At 36.6% G+C, this 18,539-nt stretch overlaps 1 protein-coding gene across 2 annotated transcripts in view; it reads right to left on the reverse strand.

Annotated features, from left to right (window-relative positions):
• Positions 1-12,420, reverse strand: part of LOC134658366 (apolipophorins) — a 69,619-nt gene extending 57,199 nt beyond the window's left edge. For both annotated transcript variants that reach the window (XM_063514001.1, XM_063514002.1), the window contains exons 1-11: positions 12,246-12,420; positions 5,043-5,069; positions 4,514-4,710; positions 3,967-4,131; positions 3,482-3,631; positions 2,860-3,284; positions 2,369-2,534; positions 1,801-1,983; positions 1,053-1,205; positions 553-700; positions 151-271 (exon numbers count right to left, since the gene is read on the reverse strand). In XM_063514001.1, coding sequence (XP_063370071.1) covers positions 151-271; positions 553-700; positions 1,053-1,205; positions 1,801-1,983; positions 2,369-2,534; positions 2,860-3,284; positions 3,482-3,631; positions 3,967-4,131; positions 4,514-4,710; positions 5,043-5,069; positions 12,246-12,324 — 1,814 coding nt within the window. In that variant the 5' untranslated portion in view covers positions 12,325-12,420. The remainder of the gene's footprint in view (positions 1-150; positions 272-552; positions 701-1,052; positions 1,206-1,800; positions 1,984-2,368; positions 2,535-2,859; positions 3,285-3,481; positions 3,632-3,966; positions 4,132-4,513; positions 4,711-5,042; positions 5,070-12,245) is intronic.
• Between the last annotated feature and the right edge of the window lie 6,119 nt (positions 12,421-18,539).

An 18,539-nucleotide genomic window follows, 5' to 3' on the forward strand; every position in this document is an offset into this window, starting at 1 on the left:
GGCAAAGAAAAGAGAGTATTCCTGCGTAGAACAGACAAAAATAATGAAAGGAAAGTTAAATATCGCGAAAGGTTTAAAAAGTAGGTACTTTCAACAAATACTGTACCTACAAACCTAAATAAAGAAAAAAGAAACAGCGTAATGAGTTACCTGTCGTCAACGTTGAAACGGTTGGGAGTGCGGATCTGGCCGTAGTGTTCGCGGGCGTGGCGCTTGTCGGGGTTGGCCGACGCGCGGATGTGGCGCAGGCTGGTTGTGATGTAGCGACCGACTACAAATGGAATGTCAATATTATAGAATTCAGTAAAACTTCTCTTTCACACTTGTGTGGTCTTAGCAAATCATCATTCGGTTGTTTCACCTATTTTGTATTATCGCTTCTTCACATGGCGACCGTTACAGGATATTTTAAATTAGTGTACTGTTTGATGTGGTTACTGTGTAGCTATTTCATGAGTTAGGGTAAAATATTTCAAAATCTTATAACAAATCTGTAAACCTTTTTAAAAAGGTTTTTTGCTTCTGACTATAAAGTAGAGATTGATGAAATACCTTGGTGAACAGGCTCGTTGTCCAAAAGCTTCTTGATTTCGGAGGCCGACTTGCCGCAGGGGCACTGGATGACGGCCTGGTAAGCCTTGATACGTATCTCGGAATCCAGCTGGGTGTTCTTTAGCAGGTCCAATGCGGTCTTCTTGATCTGAGGAGAGAAATAACATTAATACAAACTGTCCCAAAACATGATTGACCGTTATGATCAAGTGATAGCTGCTAGGCAGAGTGATGGCAGGTGGACTAAAATGTTAACAGAATCGTGGCCGCTTTCGGATGAAAGAAGCGCCTGGCGTCCGTTGGCTCGTTGGGTGGACGACATCCGGAAGATTGCGGGTCACTTCTGGGTGAGATTAGCTCAGGACCGTGACAAGTGGCGTACTGGAAGAGAGGCCTATGCTCAGCAGTGGGCAACAAAGAGCTGATATTATGATGATGATCGTGGCAAAGTTACAAATATGATGAAGAAGAAGAAGGCTTAAGGTAGTTCTTTTTCTTACCTTAGCAGAGCAAGGATCAGCCTGGAAAGCCTCAAGCGCGGCAGCCTTAACCCTGTTCTTGATGGTGGGATCAACTGCGCAGTGCACGATCTTGTCGATGAGGATATCTTCCAAGTGTCTGATGTTGCGGATACCCTTCAGGACGGCTACGATCTGTGGAAATGAGCATACTCATAGATTAGAACAAAGCTAATTGTAATTTTAAAACGTGTGTAATAGCAACGTGTTTGATAGCAATAATTGCAACTGGATAAAGTTTCCATTTTATTAATTAAAGCAATAATATGTTTATGAAATATTGTCCAACAATTCTCCTTCGCAATACAGCGCGTGGCAATGCTGCAGCGCGGACACGCGGTGAAGACTTTTGGGCCGGGAATGGCTCAGAACGGGTTTTACGGAATATTGTTATACCTCTTAGTTAAATAACTTGTACAAACAGCAACCTTAACTGTCCATTGGTGGACCTCATGCCTTTTGTAATAAAGTTTACGAACTGTCAGTTAATGTGGGCAATGGTACTGCTGTTTTAACTAATTGTTAATAATTTGTTAGTCAGCGAACTAAAGAGGCGTAACAATAAATATAATTATCTACACGAAATTGCTCTCAACAACTGTACGATGAGAGCGGCGCAAGACTGATCGTTGAAATCCAGCAGCAGAATTATTTCGGCTGTAATGATTACGATATTGATGATGAAGAATATGATCCTATAAGTAAAATAATATATCATGACATGACTTACAGTGTCCTCCTCAAGTTTGCTCTTCGCCTTGCAGCCACCGAGCTTGGCAGCCAGCTTGGCGCTCAGCGCAATGATGCCCTCATTCTTCTTGTGGTGGCATTCATGGCTGCGGCAGTAGTAGCCGGCCAGCGCGCCGACGCCGAGGTACGTGTCCTTGGGGATGTTTGGGAGGTCCAGGAGGGACTGTGGAAGAAAAAATAGACAAATTAGATACATTTATTCGACTAGACCAAATCGGATATACTGAGGACTTATTTGCCTCTCCATTGCTCGTATATGTGGATAGCAAAACTTTCATTTTTGATGTTCGCGATAGGCTCTTTGGAATGAATAGGTTTTTTTTTAATTTGTAGAACATGTTGAGGTTTCTAAACGCAAGCGGCTTAAGATGCGAAGACTAAACAATCTTAAGACAAGACGCTATGGGGTTTTTAAACTACCAACTTCAATCCTTTACTTCTTGCAGTGCACCTAATACTCATCATTAAGAGTCAGTCACAAATTCTAATTCTTATCGGAAACTAGTAAGAACATTCTGGGAAAGATAAAATCATAGGTAGGTACGTACAGTAGCAGCCTTCAGCGCCTCAGTGTTAACGTGCTGCGCGTTGCCAAGGGATAGGAACACGATCTGCTGCTCCAGGGCATCTAGCTCCTTCTGCTTGAGGATCTGGATGGAGGCCTCGATGCTGTTGCCGGTGCCGGTGCGGAGGAGACCGTCAATGAACACGCGCCTGGGGAAAGGTGGTTGGTGAAACAGAGTACCTACTATTCGGAGGAATCTAACAGACGAAAATGTCTGGAAAGTAATATTGAATCAAAACAAAATTTGTTGAAAATACTGTGATTTGCTCAAATGGAGACAAGTCTCAATAAGAGAGAATTGGTTTGAATTACCTAATTCATAATTTTTTCAAACACCTGTGATTGATAAGGACGGTTAAAGCAAAACTTAAAGGGAACGAGACTGGATAATGAAGGCTAAACAATAAAAATAATATGTGTGTTAGGGTAAGGTGGAATCTTATAAAGTCGAGTCAGTCTACGGACGCTACTTACTTTTCCAAGCTGTTGCCTTTGACAGCGTTGAAGATCTTGACTAGATCATCCTTGCTGGTAGGCTTCAAAATCCTGACGAGCTGAGCGAAGTTGCCAGCAGACTTAGAGCTCGCTTCAGATCCACAAGTCTTCGCGGTTTCCTTGACTTGAGCCAAAGCGGCTTGGTAGTTGCTCTGTTCCGAAGCAACACCGTGGGGGTTCTCGAAGATGATGGTGCGGACTTGGGTAAAGGCACCAGCGTCGGCTCCCGCTGACTTGCCAGTCAGGGTCAGTTTGGTGTGGACCTTGGAGCGGGCACCGTTCTCGCCGACGGAGAAGGGGCGGTACAGGTATTCCTCAGTGGCTGACACTTTCTCGGGGACTCCGTTGTTGACCTTGGATTCTACGTTGAGGATGGATTGGAGCACTTGGGTATCGGCGATTTGCTAAGTGAGAGAAAAGTTTGGTTACATTAGTGAAATATACAAAAACTTCGTCTCAACGACAACAGGTGGTTTGGCGCAACCAGTCTTAAGTGTAATTGTAGTTAATATTCTGAGGTTGAAAGGAAAATGACCTTCAAAAAGTGTACAATCAATTTTAGCGATTTTATCTTCTTTTAAATTCGAAAAATTGAACTTACAGCATTGTCACTAGCAACAGCATACACCGGGTTGTTCTGTCCCTGCTCGCGATGCGTACAGCGGGAGAGGTCACGAGTCCTGTGTACCAACACAGCGCCACCTTCTTGAGAAGATGAGGCGTCGGTGGGGCAAGCGCCGAATACGTCAACCTGGGAAAAATGGACATTGAATATGAAGCTATATGTAGTAGAATTCAAGAAACCTTTCCTAGAGATTTTGACTGTAGGTCTACGAGCAGCAAGCTTTTGGCCGTCATTGACCAAAAATTTCTAGTCGTGACTAAAAATTTCTAGTTGAACTTGAGGGACTGCGGGTCACTCCCGTACAACAGTAGCTAAGAAGAGGGCAAAATGCTGGTAATTAAAACAACAGCTCGATCTCGATATGTTGACGTTGAAGGCTCTCAAAATTGTGGGTCGTTCATGGCTTAAACTGCCTTTTCTAAGCGATGATTGGACAAGATGATGGTAATGTTTTCATTTACCTGGCTGGAAGACTTCTGTTCAGTTTGCAGCAGTGAGATGATGGCCCTCTTAATGTTAAGGGAGCGGCGGGTGTCACCCTCCTCAGCGCAGATCTCTGCTCCGACACGGCCGTCCTGCAGCGTGAAGCGCACTGGCTTCTCGAGACCAGGGGGCTTGTTGTATTTCTAAGAATGAGAAAATATGTTAGAACGTTCAAGTTTACAGAACAAGTCGCTAGAATTGAAATGAGTAGGGGTTTATCCAGGTGCCATATTTTTTTAGCTACTATTAGCTATAGCTAATAGTTTAGCGGCAGTATTGAAATATCGTCTCGGAATGTAACCACATTATCGAATCTATTTTAGACACTGAGCAATCAACAAAAAAGCTCTTTTGCAACCTTGAAAACAAAGATTTGGATTTAAATGTGTGCGGTACATCCACCAGCAAAAAAAAAAATTAAATATTTCCTTCTTCATTCGATATCTAGATTTTATAATAGTCCATTCGTTTAGTTTAAGATTTCGTAATTATGTCGAGAATCAAATATATTTTTTTATTTCTTACCTTGCCATCAGGCCCAGAGATCACCAAGTTCTGCACGCGCAGCACATGAGCGCAGTTACCCAAGACAGCCACGGAGACTTGCCCCAGGAGCTTGACGCTGGTCTCCTGCTTGTCAGCTCCAGTCAGGTAGATGGAGACGGTGCCTTCCACGCCGTAGTTGTACTTGTGGCCGTTGAGGAACGTCGGGCCGGAGGGGGCTGAGGATTTTAATGGTGATTTAGAAAATTTTGGGAATAAAGAAAATTAACTAATCATTAGCAGAAAAATAATGCCAGAAATGAAAACAATACCAATTCAAATTATTTGAAATAAAATGAATCAGAAAAGGATGTAACGAATGCGAAACAAATAAAATCACGCCGACATAATACAGTTACTTTTTAACAAGACGAGTTACTCAACTAAAGAACTTTATGATTCTATAGTAAAATAATATAAAGTCCTATATGTTTAATAAGATATAATATATTATATGGTAACGTTATAATGTTTTGAAAAGAAATAAGAAATATCTAGATAGTATACTTACATCCTTGGCACCCAACATTGCACTTATCTGTAAAGAAAATAATAACAAAATAAACAAACTTGCAAGTAACAATTGAACACTAATTACTAATGATTTAATGAGTTAATTACTACCACTTGCAGCGTCCAATAATGATAGCATAAATTGTCTTGTTATCTGTCAATTTATGCCAGCAATTAGCTTGTAACAAAACATGATAACAACAGAGTTATTGATGACATTGCTTTCTTTATCTAATGAATGCACTGACTTTACTTTGAGATATTTTTAAGATTTAGGAAGTTAAAGTAGGTATCTAAATACGTATTGGAAGTCACGTAAATGATAGTGTGTAGATTAGTGAAAAGCAAAAAGTCTTTGATTACAGATCATGGGAGAGATGTGAAGTGTAAGGATAAGTTTAGTCGGGATCTCGATTTTGACAGCCGTCGTAGTATAAGTATGGCATTTTACGGCGTCATATATTTTGTGGGCAATGAATGATCAAACGTAAATTTTTTCGTCAATTGACACATGGAAAAATTTCGGAATGTTCTCATATATTTGTATAGGAAATTCCTGTGTTTCCTGTAAAATTTTCTAAATAATTTAATTTAAATGACTGAGAATTTTTAAAATTTACAAATCTCATGGAATAATCAACACGAATTGTTATTTTCCGCCACCTCAATAATTCCAGAAAAAAATTCCAAGAAAAATGTCTTATCAAGTTATGATATTTGATTACGTGAGGGGTCAAGTTGTTGACGGATGTAAGGGGGTCAGTGGGGTCACTGGGGTCCCTAGGGTCAGTGTTATCGATGAATCAGTATATAGGGATGTTCCTAGCCTCGATCTAGAGCTTAATGACACTAGAGATAGCAGCTGTAGTTAAGATAGGCGAGGCAATAAGGATATTAGTATTTTTTTTTCATTTCCTCTATTCAGCTTTTAAAGCCATTTCTAGGTATTTACAAAATACTTAGTTTGTAAGCGTAAATTTAAATATAATATATTTTTGATTGATGCACTGAAGTGTGATTAATTTTTTCTTTGCTTTGATGTGGTAAATTAAAACATAAAACTAAGATACGTGTGGTTTTTGATGCAATTAATCTATGCTGTAAAATAAAATATTATAGTTCATGGAGCTAGAAAACACCATTAGATGTTTGTATAGATATATTAAGGTGATAAAATTTTGACATTGAACGTTATATTTACTAGGTATTCATCGCGATAAGATAAGCAAGCTCTAACCAAAACAACTGAAAGTATAATGGGAGAGTAATATTGTTACTGTGATCCCGGGTAAACAGGAATTGAAATCTCAAATCAATGAAATCCATAGATTTTAATACTTGTAACAATATTATTTGCACTTAATACATAATTAGGTATCTATAAATTTTGTATTTTAAATTGGTCTTTATTGTTTGAATAAGAGCGTGTACAGATAATTATGAACAATTTGTCCACTAAGCCATTTCTGCCGATACAGAAGCTGTTTGCCTACAGAATAATCTTGGATGCAATTACCCCAAACAGGACGCAACGATCACTCATAAACGGTCATAGTCATCAATTGAACCCAACCGAAATATTTGACCTTTATTTTTACTGTCATAGAGTCGATATTCCTTCAAAGTCTTCGCCGTTGTAACTTTTTCATTGAAGCAATGACAAACGGGTAGATGGATCGATGTTTGACATCCGTTGTGTAGTTCAAATTATCTAACGTAGCCATTAAGCTAATACCAAGACAAGAGATAGTCAAGACTAGAAGAAGATTAACAGAATATTTGGGATGTTATAGTTTGACCAAATCACTCACACTTAAAACATTTCTTGAAATAATTGATCAGGTGTTAATTCTGGATCCCCTTAGAAACCTAAAAATTCCCAGAGAGTACATTAAATCTACGATAAGAAGAAGATAAAACAATCACCTGTTTTTGACAATTTTAGAAAAAGATTAAATGCTTTGACCTATCCTTTTCAAAAGACAAATATGTACCACAATTTTAATCCTGTAGTTTAGCTTGTGGTGTTTTCAGCATTCAATACGTGGTATTTACAGAAAAGAAAACGTATTACAATCTGGACCATAAACAGATTTAAAACTCATTTGTTTCACAATCTTAATCTTCATATACCTACCTAATTACGTCAGGACAACCCAGCGTCCCCAGCGATACCTTAAGTCACAGTCAGAAATTAAGCTCCACTTTTTCTGTCTGCGGGTGCATTACATACTTACCTACCTAGTTTATCTTAAAACAAAAGAGTCAAGATGCTTGTAAAAATTAATGTCCATCCATAACTGACAAAAATTAAGTTTAATGACAAAATTACAGTAAAGGAAACAAGCTTCCTCGGTCACCTTATCGGTTCCTTCAGATCAGATCTGTAAATGTCTAATTTAAATAATGGGATTACTTTCTCTGCCGACGCACGTGATTTCTGTACAGTCCGGGTTAGTTATTTTATGTTTGGAATTGATAAGACACATTTTCTAAAGACATCTGACAATTGTTTTCATCTTAAGGATGATGTAATGACAATGACATTATCTGGAAGCCGTTTTATAAAGGTTGACCTGGGGCCCGTTTCTCAAAAGCTTGTAACTTGTAATACAAGTGGAAGTCCCTTTCTAACAAAAGCTGTCAAAAAGTGACATCCGCTTTTAAATGCTACAAGCTTTTGAGAAACGGGCCCCTGACGCTGATATTTTTGGTATTATTGTTAAATATAAAATACTAAAACTTAACTCAAATATATTTTACATAATTCCAGGATAATAGTAGTAGGATTAAGCAAAGACTTGCTTGCAAACAACAATCAAAGTCGTCATGAATACTCTTTTATAGGCCCTACTCTGACTACTTTTGCTGTTGCTGTATCTATCTTCTAACCAAAATCCCCTTTTTTCTACTCTTATTTTATTAGAGGATTTTTAGAGATATATTTTAAATTACAAAAGTAAATAGTTAGGTATACAATTATACAAATAATTAGGAAATCTCTGCTGGTCCCGAAGATCATAATTACGTCAGCAATCCATGTGGCATTTTTTTTTTGCATACCTATCTCTTTTTCCTAAAAACGCTTATCGGAAGTTTTGGACATCCCTGATTGTTATTTTACTTTTCGCCTCTTGGTCGATTAAGGGCTGATATGATGATGATGATTGAAATAAATACAAAATCAGTGAAATGAAAATGAAAAATTATAAATTAATACAAAAAAAAATACAAATACAAATGTATTTATTCCATTACTTTTTTACAGCAACATTGTGTATATTGTATTGTATCTTTTTGATGACAATATTGTATGGTAACTGTACAGTTATAGCAATTATTCTATTTGTCGATCAGTGCCCCGACTGCGGCTGGGGGCCGACCCCTTCCCATGTGATCTGACTCTTTAATTCACTAAACATTTCGACAGTGTATTTGATATAAACATCAGTCGCAATGTATGTATTTGGAGTTCACACTGATGCTGGTTTGAATGTGGTATGGTTGATAAGGATGGTGAATTGTTTAAGCCTTGAAGTGGTAAACAAATATATAAGCTCTGATTGACTGGCAGAGATTACTGTGGTAACAAGACTACAAATACAAACCGAATTAGAACAATTTAATGGAATATTGACAAGAATTTAATGTAACTCGTAATTGATGAGGTACCTAATGATCTCAAAAATACCAAAATTTCAAGGTTTTGCAAATAAGCCATGTGGGAAACAAGCGACAACAACCACAACAACGGTCTGCCCGATGGTAAGCTTTCCGTGGCAAACATATTATAGATTATTGGAGACATTGATGCCACATTTTTTATATAATTTAAAAAAAGTAATAAGGAAGTGAATAGTGATAAACATAATACAAGATACTAAATTTCATTTTATTCAGACTGTGAAAGACGTTATTGAATTCTGCTTCAATGAGATATCGGTGCAGAGACCGTGGGATATACTCCTCTACTCCTAAAGATAAGTTAAAAAATATAATTATTACCTACAGTTATTGGAAGCTCAAGTTAAATCAACTTAATTAACCTAGTTAACTTAATTAGCTCTAATGTCGAAAGTGCAAAGTTATCACTTATCTCCCGGCCTTGGCAGTAAGAGACTATTAATACGCCGAAAACAATGGAGTGTGATAAGCGGGTCGGAGGGCAAAACTATCTGTTTTTCGTTGTTTTATCAAGTGCCTACTGCCTATATACCGGTCATTGTCAAGGTAAGAGGGAGCGTGCTTGAGATATTATACCAGAAAATAGAATAGAATAGAATATAATTTATTCGTAAGCCCACACAAACGAGACGATACATAATAATTAAAAGAAAACACAAAATAAGATTAAAGTGCCACGAAATTACCTCATCTCAGCATGTTGCTGGTGGCTTCCAACGCTGGTATTCCGATGAGACCATCAAGTGAGAAGAATCACGGAGGGTAACAGATAAGAATATAAGTAGCGATTAGCCACGATTGACCAATTATGAGAATGAAGAAGACTTGGAAGTTTCTATAGCAATCTAATGGAAGTAAGAGATACTATCCTAAATGATAGATGATCAAGATCTTTAGGGGGCCTAGCCAAGATGCCAATCATTGATAGAAACTACAATCGAAACTACAATAATGTGTGGAAAATTAGAAATAGTCACGTGACTTTAAATTTATTAATTTCCGCTACCTGAAAGTTGTCTGGAAGAGATCGCTTTTTAGTGATAAGACCGCCTGTTGTTTAACCTCTTCTTCCTGTATTATCTGTATTGTTTTCTGTAATGAGGTGTGCAATAAAGGGTATTTGTATTTGTATTTGTATTTTGTGACTTTTCGTCCTCATGATTCATGATGCTTTGTCATCCACATTTTTTTTTCGTTTGGCGTTGAAGAAGGCTCTCTATGAAGAAATGACGGATTTTATGAAAATAATAAAAGTTTGAGATTTCAAATTCTTTTTGTAAAGTATCGATGTCAATTTAACCAACGAGAAAAGGGTAAATTACCTGATAAGAAACAACTAATTTTGACGTGTTGTGATATTAGGTAAGTTTTTAAGTTTAGTTTTAAGGTATTTATTTAGATAAGCTTGATCATAATCAGGTAGAGGCATACGTTTTCTAGATTAGATTAAGGAATCTACTGCACGGTTTTTTAAGTCTGTAAGTTTGCTCAGTTGTGTTTTTAGGTTTAGGAGAAAGAATTTTCGGGAGGGCGATTGAAAAAGGAAGGCATACATGTGAAATAGTAATTATTAAATTTTGTAATATTTTATAGTAGCATGTTTTTAGGGTTTCGTACCCAAAGGGTAAAAACGGGACCACCCTATTACTAAGACTCCGCTGTCCGTCCGTCCGTCTATCACCAGGCTGTATCTCACGAACAGTTGAAATTTTCACACATGATGTATTTTTGTTGCCGCTATAACAACAAATACTAAAAACAGAATAAAATAAAGATTTAAGTGGGGCTCCCATACAACAAACGTGATTTTTGACCGAAGTTAAGCAACGTCGGGCGGGGTCAGTACTTGGATGCGTGACCGTTTTTTTGCTTGTTTTGCTCTATTTTTTGTTGATGGTGCGGAACCCTCCGTGCGCGAGTCCGACTCGCACTTGGCCGGTTTTATTGTCTTCTTGAGTGCGCGTTGTCAAAAGCCATTAAGACCCTTAACTTAAGAAAGGTTAAGACATAACTATAAGTGGAAAATTATACGGAATTATCAATGCCAACATTGTTCATTATTCACTGTGTGGTCTTTATACCTATGTGATACATTAACGAGCACCTATAGTGATAAGACAGTGATAAGGGGTCAAAGTGTATCCGATGTTATTGCAATGAGTTATCATGTTGGCAACAGAAGCCGTTAATGAGTAAAAGCTTCAGTAATGTTCTTCAAAGAATGAGGGTTCTAAAGGTGACATCTAGAGCAGATGTCCGTAGGCTACAGTCATCTCTTATTATCAGGTGGACGGTATTGATTGCCAGTGACGTGGTAAATAATCTTACAAAACTCACTTGTCAGGAGCGGTAAATCTATAATTATGTAAATATTACTTCTACAAAACAGAAGAAAGATAAAGTAGACCAACATAAAATAAAATGCTACACTGAATAGTTATACTATACCTATAATTACTGCTTCAGAACCTACCAGTTACGTAATTTACGTAATCATTACAGAACTTTTCAAAAATTTTAGAACAAAGACATGTTAAAAGTAATTTTACTAATATTTGGTATGCAAATGTCAAACAGAGTCAGATAATGGCAACTTTCGGTGTCTAAAGCGCGTTACAGATAACTAGCGGTCTATTTAAGTTTATATATACAATAAACTTTTAAACTAAATTCCTGATTGTAAAGGAATCCTGAGCTTTGATGCGCCTTATAACTTAAGAAACCTAAAAATTAGTGAAAAAATATTTTATTTTTATTTCCTGATTATATTATATTAATTATCACTGGTATTTCTACTGACAATGTGAGCTTTTCAACCTTCTGGTAATTGAAATGATTTAAAAAGCAAAATTTTCCTAATAATTGAGTCCGGATTGTCTGTAAGTTACAATATTGAATAATCATAACATAACATTTTGGATGAAGTAAACTTATTGATATGCATTTATAGCTACTCGTAAAAGTCAAGGTTTTGTATTGCGATAAACCTACTGTTTTGGTTAGTTCACTAGATTCCTTAGTAAATGAATAAAAATGGTAGAATAATGTTTTAATAAGAAAAAAATTGCTTTAATTTGAAAACCGTATAAAGTTATGTTATGTTTATATGAAATATAAATATTTGGTATGAAATACATATAAATAGTGAAATTCAAACACCAGGCAGGCCTATTTATTGATAGAAAAACTTATGACTGCATTTACTAACTTAAACAAATAGTTTAAGTACAATAATTATGCATGAAATTAACAATGATACTCTCAACTATACTATTGGCACTAGAGCTTATATACCTAATAAAATCTAAAGAAACAATATTAAACAAACATTTATTTATAGATTTTTGTTATCAATAACTGAGGTACCAAATCGTCAGATGAAAATCAAAACTCAGTTACTACTACCACAAATTCAGAGCCATAGTAAACCTTATTAGTAACAAAACAACTCGATCCATTCCATTTGTGAGTTTTGTTGTATCTGACTAAATATTATAAACAATAAAAAAACACTCACCATCAGTAAACGCTGGTTTCCATAAAACGGAAACTATTAGAAGAACACTAAAAATGTTCCAACTTAAACTAGGCCCCATTTTGGCGGGGTTTTTAAACACTAGAATTAAATTAAATCAGTCGGCAGTCCTTATACTAGCAATACTTGTTGCTTCTACCTCGGCCGAAAGGTAAATGCGATGTGTCGCATCACGCACCCCCTTTTATAGACGCGGGGGGTCACAACCTCGGCCAATCAGGAGTCGAGTAAGCAAACAAAATCTAATTGTCAGTTTTATGTAATTGCTCGAGGGTGTTACTCTGTTAGGTAATCAGTAACGCCTATATTGCCCACTGTTGGGCATCTTGCCTTTCAATCTTTCTCATTTATAAAATTAATAGGGGTTATTAAGAGACCTAGTCCAGTAAGTGAGCTTTTAGCCCCAATTACAGGGGGGCAAAGATATGCATACAGTAGGTACCTACTCATAATTAATTTGTCCCATTTAATTTTGTACATGTGTAGCTGTATGCGGCATTTTGTTTTCCTTCTTATATATCTTTAGTTCGTAATTTTAACGATATAAGCACAAAGCAGAAATTTCCCCCACAAAAATTGCTCCTACATAAAGTTGGTAGATAAAAACTGGGAAAACAAAAAGCACCAGTTCACAAAAAAAATTTGGCACACCATAAACAGTACTTAAAGGTACGTAAAGTACCAGTTTTTGAGCAACTGTAATTAGTTACATTAGTAGTTCAAAACATGTAGGTACATAATACCTATCTATGACGCGGTCATCTCGTGAAATACATATCCTAATCTATTCATTTTACGGGCTGAAAGTATGGCGAATTGGAAATTAATCATGTACATTTGTATATCTATTAGCGTTGACATGTATCTATACATTTTCATAGATTTCGGTTCTTGTTTTATTTTAGACGAAAATGTCATTATGCTCCCTGTTAAAAATAATAGGTATTTAATTTAATTTCAACTAATTATCACAGTTCATGAGTTCCAGCCTGGTGACAGACAGATGGACAGCGGAGTCTTAGTAATAGAGTCCCATTTTTACCCTTTGGGTATGAACACTAAGAATTAGTAAAAATTAACATGCATGCCTAGACTAAAGATAGGTAAGTTGTACTTATATAAGTACCACGATACCCTTATAAGGTATCTTAAGTACCCGTAGGCCGTAGGTACCTTAGGTAGGTAGGTAGGGGCCTACGTGTGAAAACAATAGCCACACAGCGTGTTATTTTGACCCTAAACGGAAATACAGGATTAAGTACCTGATAAGTTACCGGGATTAGGGCCGATTGTTGTGGAAGATTCCTAATAATAGGTATATTTGTGTATTTTGGAAAGTAGGACACTTCTAGGTCGATTTACGTGGATTGAGTTCGTCTAATCTAACAGGCGTATTCTGATTTGAATAAAAGGTTCAGATTTTAAGAGGCCGGTATCGATTTTAGTCGCAAAAATGTAAAATTGATAGATTTAGTCGATAAAATTGTCCACCTTTTGTTACGTAATAGAAATAATAGGTAGATACTGGTATATATTAGCACTTCTTCTTATCTTGCATTTGTACATATCATTTTTTTGAAAACTGACTCACTAAATTAGTAATGGTTTTTTTTTCGGATGACGTTTAGGTAAACGCGCCGAAAGCACTGATTTAGTTGATCTTATTTGTAAATTTCGTAAAGTTTGGACTGCTAGAAATGGTAATTTTGTAATACACATTAAAATCAGAATACGCCTGTATCTTTGCACCGATTTAAATAGAACAAAGTGAGGGAATACCTATACTTCATATTGCCTTTTTTTAGGGTTCCGTAGCCAAATGGCTAAAAACGGAACCCTTATGGATTCGTCATGTCTGTCTGTCTGTCTGTCTGTCTGTCTGTCCGTCCGTCTGTCCGTCTGTCTGTCCGTCCGTATGTCACAGCCACTTTTTTCCGAAACTATAATGTTGAAACTTGGTAAGTAGATGTATTCTGTGAACCGCATTAAGATTTTCACACTAAAATAGAAAAAAAAAACAATTAATTTTGGGGGTTCCCCATACTTAGAACTGAAACTCAAAAAAATTTTTTTCATCAAACCCATACGTGTGGGGTATCTATGGATAGGTCTTCAAAAATGATATTGAGGTTTCTAATATCATTTTTTTCTAAACTGAATAGTTTGCGCGAGAGACACTTCCAAAGTGGTAAAATGTGTCCCCCCAGGGGGGGGCCCTGTAACTTCTAAAATAAGAGAATGATAAATCTAAAAAAAATATATGATGTACATTACCATGTAAACTTTCACCGAAAATTGGTTTGAACGAGATCTAGTAAGTAGTTTTTTTTTAATACGTCAAAATCTCCTAAATACGGAACCCTTCATGGGCGAGTCCGACTCGCACTTGGCCGCTTTTTTACGTTTCTGTTTGTATTTTCATGGGATTCATGATGCCATTGCCACACTTTGTCATTGCACTCATTGCAAAAGCATGCATGCCCTGCTCAGTTAGAAACCAGTCCAAAACACTGACAAGTACAAATATGTAGTACAGCAAACAGTCAATTATTAGTTTAAATGTAATTAGACATAGGTACTTAATAATGGAGTTTAGCAAATAATGGAGATAAATAACACTGGCTCTTGGCATTGCTATGAAATGTTATAAAACATCGTGTTTTAGGCTGATTTCTTAGTTTATTTCAGTGGGCCATTTTATTTAAAGTTGTCCCCTATACTTTTTTTTAATTTGTGAAATTCTATGTTATTATTTCTATTCAGAATCACGAGCTCTTTCTATCCTAATAGGAGAAAAAAAGTGTCCCAAGGTTTTTTTTCCCTTTTCGTTACTATTTTTCATAGACTTTGTATGGCGGTCACGGAATGGGAATGGAAAGATCGAAAAATGTATGAAAATTTTGGGACACTTTTTTTCTCCTATTAGGATCAAAAGTGCTCATGATTCTGAGTACAAATAACATAAAAAATCCCAATTTTGAAAAATAAAGTGTAGGGGACAACTTTAAATAAAATGGCCCCAGTACTGGACAGGTGTTTAATCAAGTATGAAATTCAGTGTAGCGTCCGTGCAGAGGGCCTACCGCGAAAACCGAAATTCACAAATTGCGGGGATCTTTCTCTTTTACTCCAATCAAGGCATAAGTAGTAGGACGGAGAAAAAAGCCCGCAATTTGCGAACTTCGATTCTCGCGGTTATAGCTCAGGTCAGGATCTCAACGACTCAAAATAAAACTTCGATTCTATTGTGAAATTTATTTTTTTGTTTTTTTCGTTCGACGACCGGTCTGGCCTAGTGGGTAGTGACCCTGCCTGTGAAGCCGCGGTCCTGGGTTCGAATCCCAGTAAGGGCATTTATTTGTGTGATGAGCACAGATATTTGTTCCTGAGTCATGGTTGTTTTCTATGTATTTGTATATTATATCTACCGTTGTCTGAGTACCCACAACACAAGCCTTCTTGAGCTTACTGTGGCTTACTCAATTTGTGTAAAAATGTCCTATCCTAATATTTATTTATTTATAAAAAAAAAAAAAATTTTTTTCGTTTCTATTCTATTCTATTATATTCTTAGTGACAATCTTCGCCATCGAATCGCTTTCTGTCTCTCTATCGCTCTTCCGTAGTAGTGTGACAGTGACAGTTGCGTTTCGATCGCTACAGAGCGTTAGCGATTGGAATGGTGTCTACGGGGCCTGATATAGGTACTTAATCTTCCAAAAAGGTACTGGTTTACAAGGATAATTCTTTCCAAAACATTCAAGTGCAAAAAGTGATAAACGGTATGGAGGCAGAAGAAAGAGTGATAGAGTCATTTGCTAGAATTTACATATAAGTATGTATGTGCTAATATTTTTGAGGAATGGTATGAAAGTAACGGAAGCGAAAGAGGTATGTCAGGATCGTAGCAAATGGAAATCGTAGCAAAATATATTTTTGAGACTAAATTCAACGGCATATAATGATTTTTGCAGGTTGTTAAGAGGAGAGGGGACGACCTTTTCTCCATACAAACGTCCTCATTTTCCTCTCTGGATATTGACATTATGAAAAATAATATATATACAATTTGATGTATATTAACCATAGCCATGCCCCTACGTTTTGGACTATTTTTACATTTTTTGATTTTTGTAAAAATTAGGAGCGAATTGTTTTCATACAAGTTTTGAAATGCCTAACTCTTATAATAATAAAAAAATCGAAAAAAATCGAACGTCCTATTGCTGTGGTTGATATACAACCAATTGTGTCGAAATATTTTCAATAATGGGGAAAATGAGCACTACGTTTCCTCCACTTTCGTCTTAACATAGTGCTTATGCATAGTGTTGCCAAATGTCTACAAAGCATTAGACAGCTCACAGATTAAGGGTTAAACAAATTCTATTTGTTCCTGTATATTATTTCAATAGTAAAAATTATAAATTTTCCGAATTATTACATAAATTTACGCAGTATTTTAATTTATAAAAATTACATTTGTTTATTGACGAAATGTCGGAAAACTTGGAAAAACCTGGAAGTTGATGATTTTTAGTATGTGATTTTGGGCAGATTTTTCGGGGTTTGTAATTATTTTTTATTTACAAACTTTATCATAGGAACATCATAAATAGTACACCTTTCTGATGGCAGTTAAGATTTTTCCTATACCCTTTACTATAGCTATATATTTCCAAAAATATAATTTAGCCTATGCAACTTGTAACACTGATTTCGCAGTGAAAATCGATGATATACCGTAAAATGGGGTGAGTAGGCGCAAAACTGACATTCAAACCTCGATAACATTTTATTTTTACATATGCAAACTGAATGGTGTATATAATAAGTGTTCCGGACGTTTGTATTTTAGTTTTTATCTTATTTTGGGTAGTTCCATTTCATAACTTTGACGACAAAGAGGAAAACCCACCTCACCCCGTAGTGCCTCGTATTTGGGGTGAGAGGGCTTTTCATACAAAAGTGTTTTTGGAAGAATGTTGGATCGATTTTTTTTTATTATGCGTATTACTATAGCTCCATTTTAAATTGGAATACATTATTTTTGTAGCAGTAGCCTTAAAATCCCTTCTCACCCCCCTCTCAAACCTTCTCTCCCCATTCATAACCCACCTCTCCCCGCGAAACCTACTCACCCCATTTTACGGTAATTTTTTTTACTATCTTTCCTAGAAACGGCAAACAATTATGTGATACATATATTAATTTCGGGCAAAAAGAAAAAAATCATGCATTTAAGGTTTAAGGTAGCTGCCATACGCCTTCATCATCATCATCATAACTTAAGAGCTTTGCTCTTGTCGGTGGAGTAATCGCCAATCATTTCTTTCTTGTGCCAGTCTTTTAATTTCCTCATACGACGTATCATTTTTTATTTGGCTAAGATAAGTTATTCTAGGTTTCCCTTCTTCTCTTGTCTTTTCAATCCTGCCTTCCAAGAAGTTCAGGAAAAACTTGTCATGCCGTATCAGGTGTCCTACCATCATGCCTCTCCTATTTCTTGTTGTATTTAATAAGCTTCGCTTTTCTCCTATCATACTCAGGACTTCTTCATTCGTCTTCCTTTCAGTCCAACTGATCCTTTCCATCCTCGGCCAGCACCACATTTCGAAAGCTTAACCTTACGTCCCCGATAAAGTAGACCTTTATGTACAATATCCCTTTCAAGCGATTTTTTAAAGCTCTTCCTCCCAAGCAAGCGGCTTGTAACTTGTAAGGTAAAAGTACTGGTGCCCAACGCGGTCCCAGTACAATGTCATCTTGAAACTTAAGTCATTGTCAATAGAGGTGACAGCAGGGTGTCATCTATTGGGCATTAGCATGTCGAGCACTAGTACGTTTACCTTAAGTATTTATTCTCTAATCAGTCTGGTCTCCCACGAACCTTCGAAGTGTAATCGATGAAGTAAGTACGTTAAGTTAAAAATACATGCAGCTCGATAAGTGTTGTTTATGCCCAACGGTCGTTCAACTTTGATATGGCCAAGTACCGTAAAATGGGGTGAGTGGGGTCAAAACTGACATTCAAACCTCGATAACATTTTATTTTTACATATGCAAACTGAATGGTGTATATGTCGGCGGCCGATCGTAAGATCAGGCAGATCGTAATGTTCCTGTGTAATGTTTTGACGATAGTGACCTTAAACTTATAATAAGTGTTCCGGACGTTTCTATTTTAGTCTTTATTTTATTTTGGGTGGTTCCATTTCATAACTTTGACGATAAACAGGAAATCCCGCCTCACCCCGTAGTCCTTCGTAATTGGGG

Source organism: Cydia amplana, chromosome 22 (assembly GCF_948474715.1).
Source record: "Cydia amplana chromosome 22, ilCydAmpl1.1, whole genome shotgun sequence".
In the NCBI taxonomy this organism is placed as follows: domain Eukaryota; kingdom Metazoa; phylum Arthropoda; class Insecta; order Lepidoptera; family Tortricidae; genus Cydia; species Cydia amplana.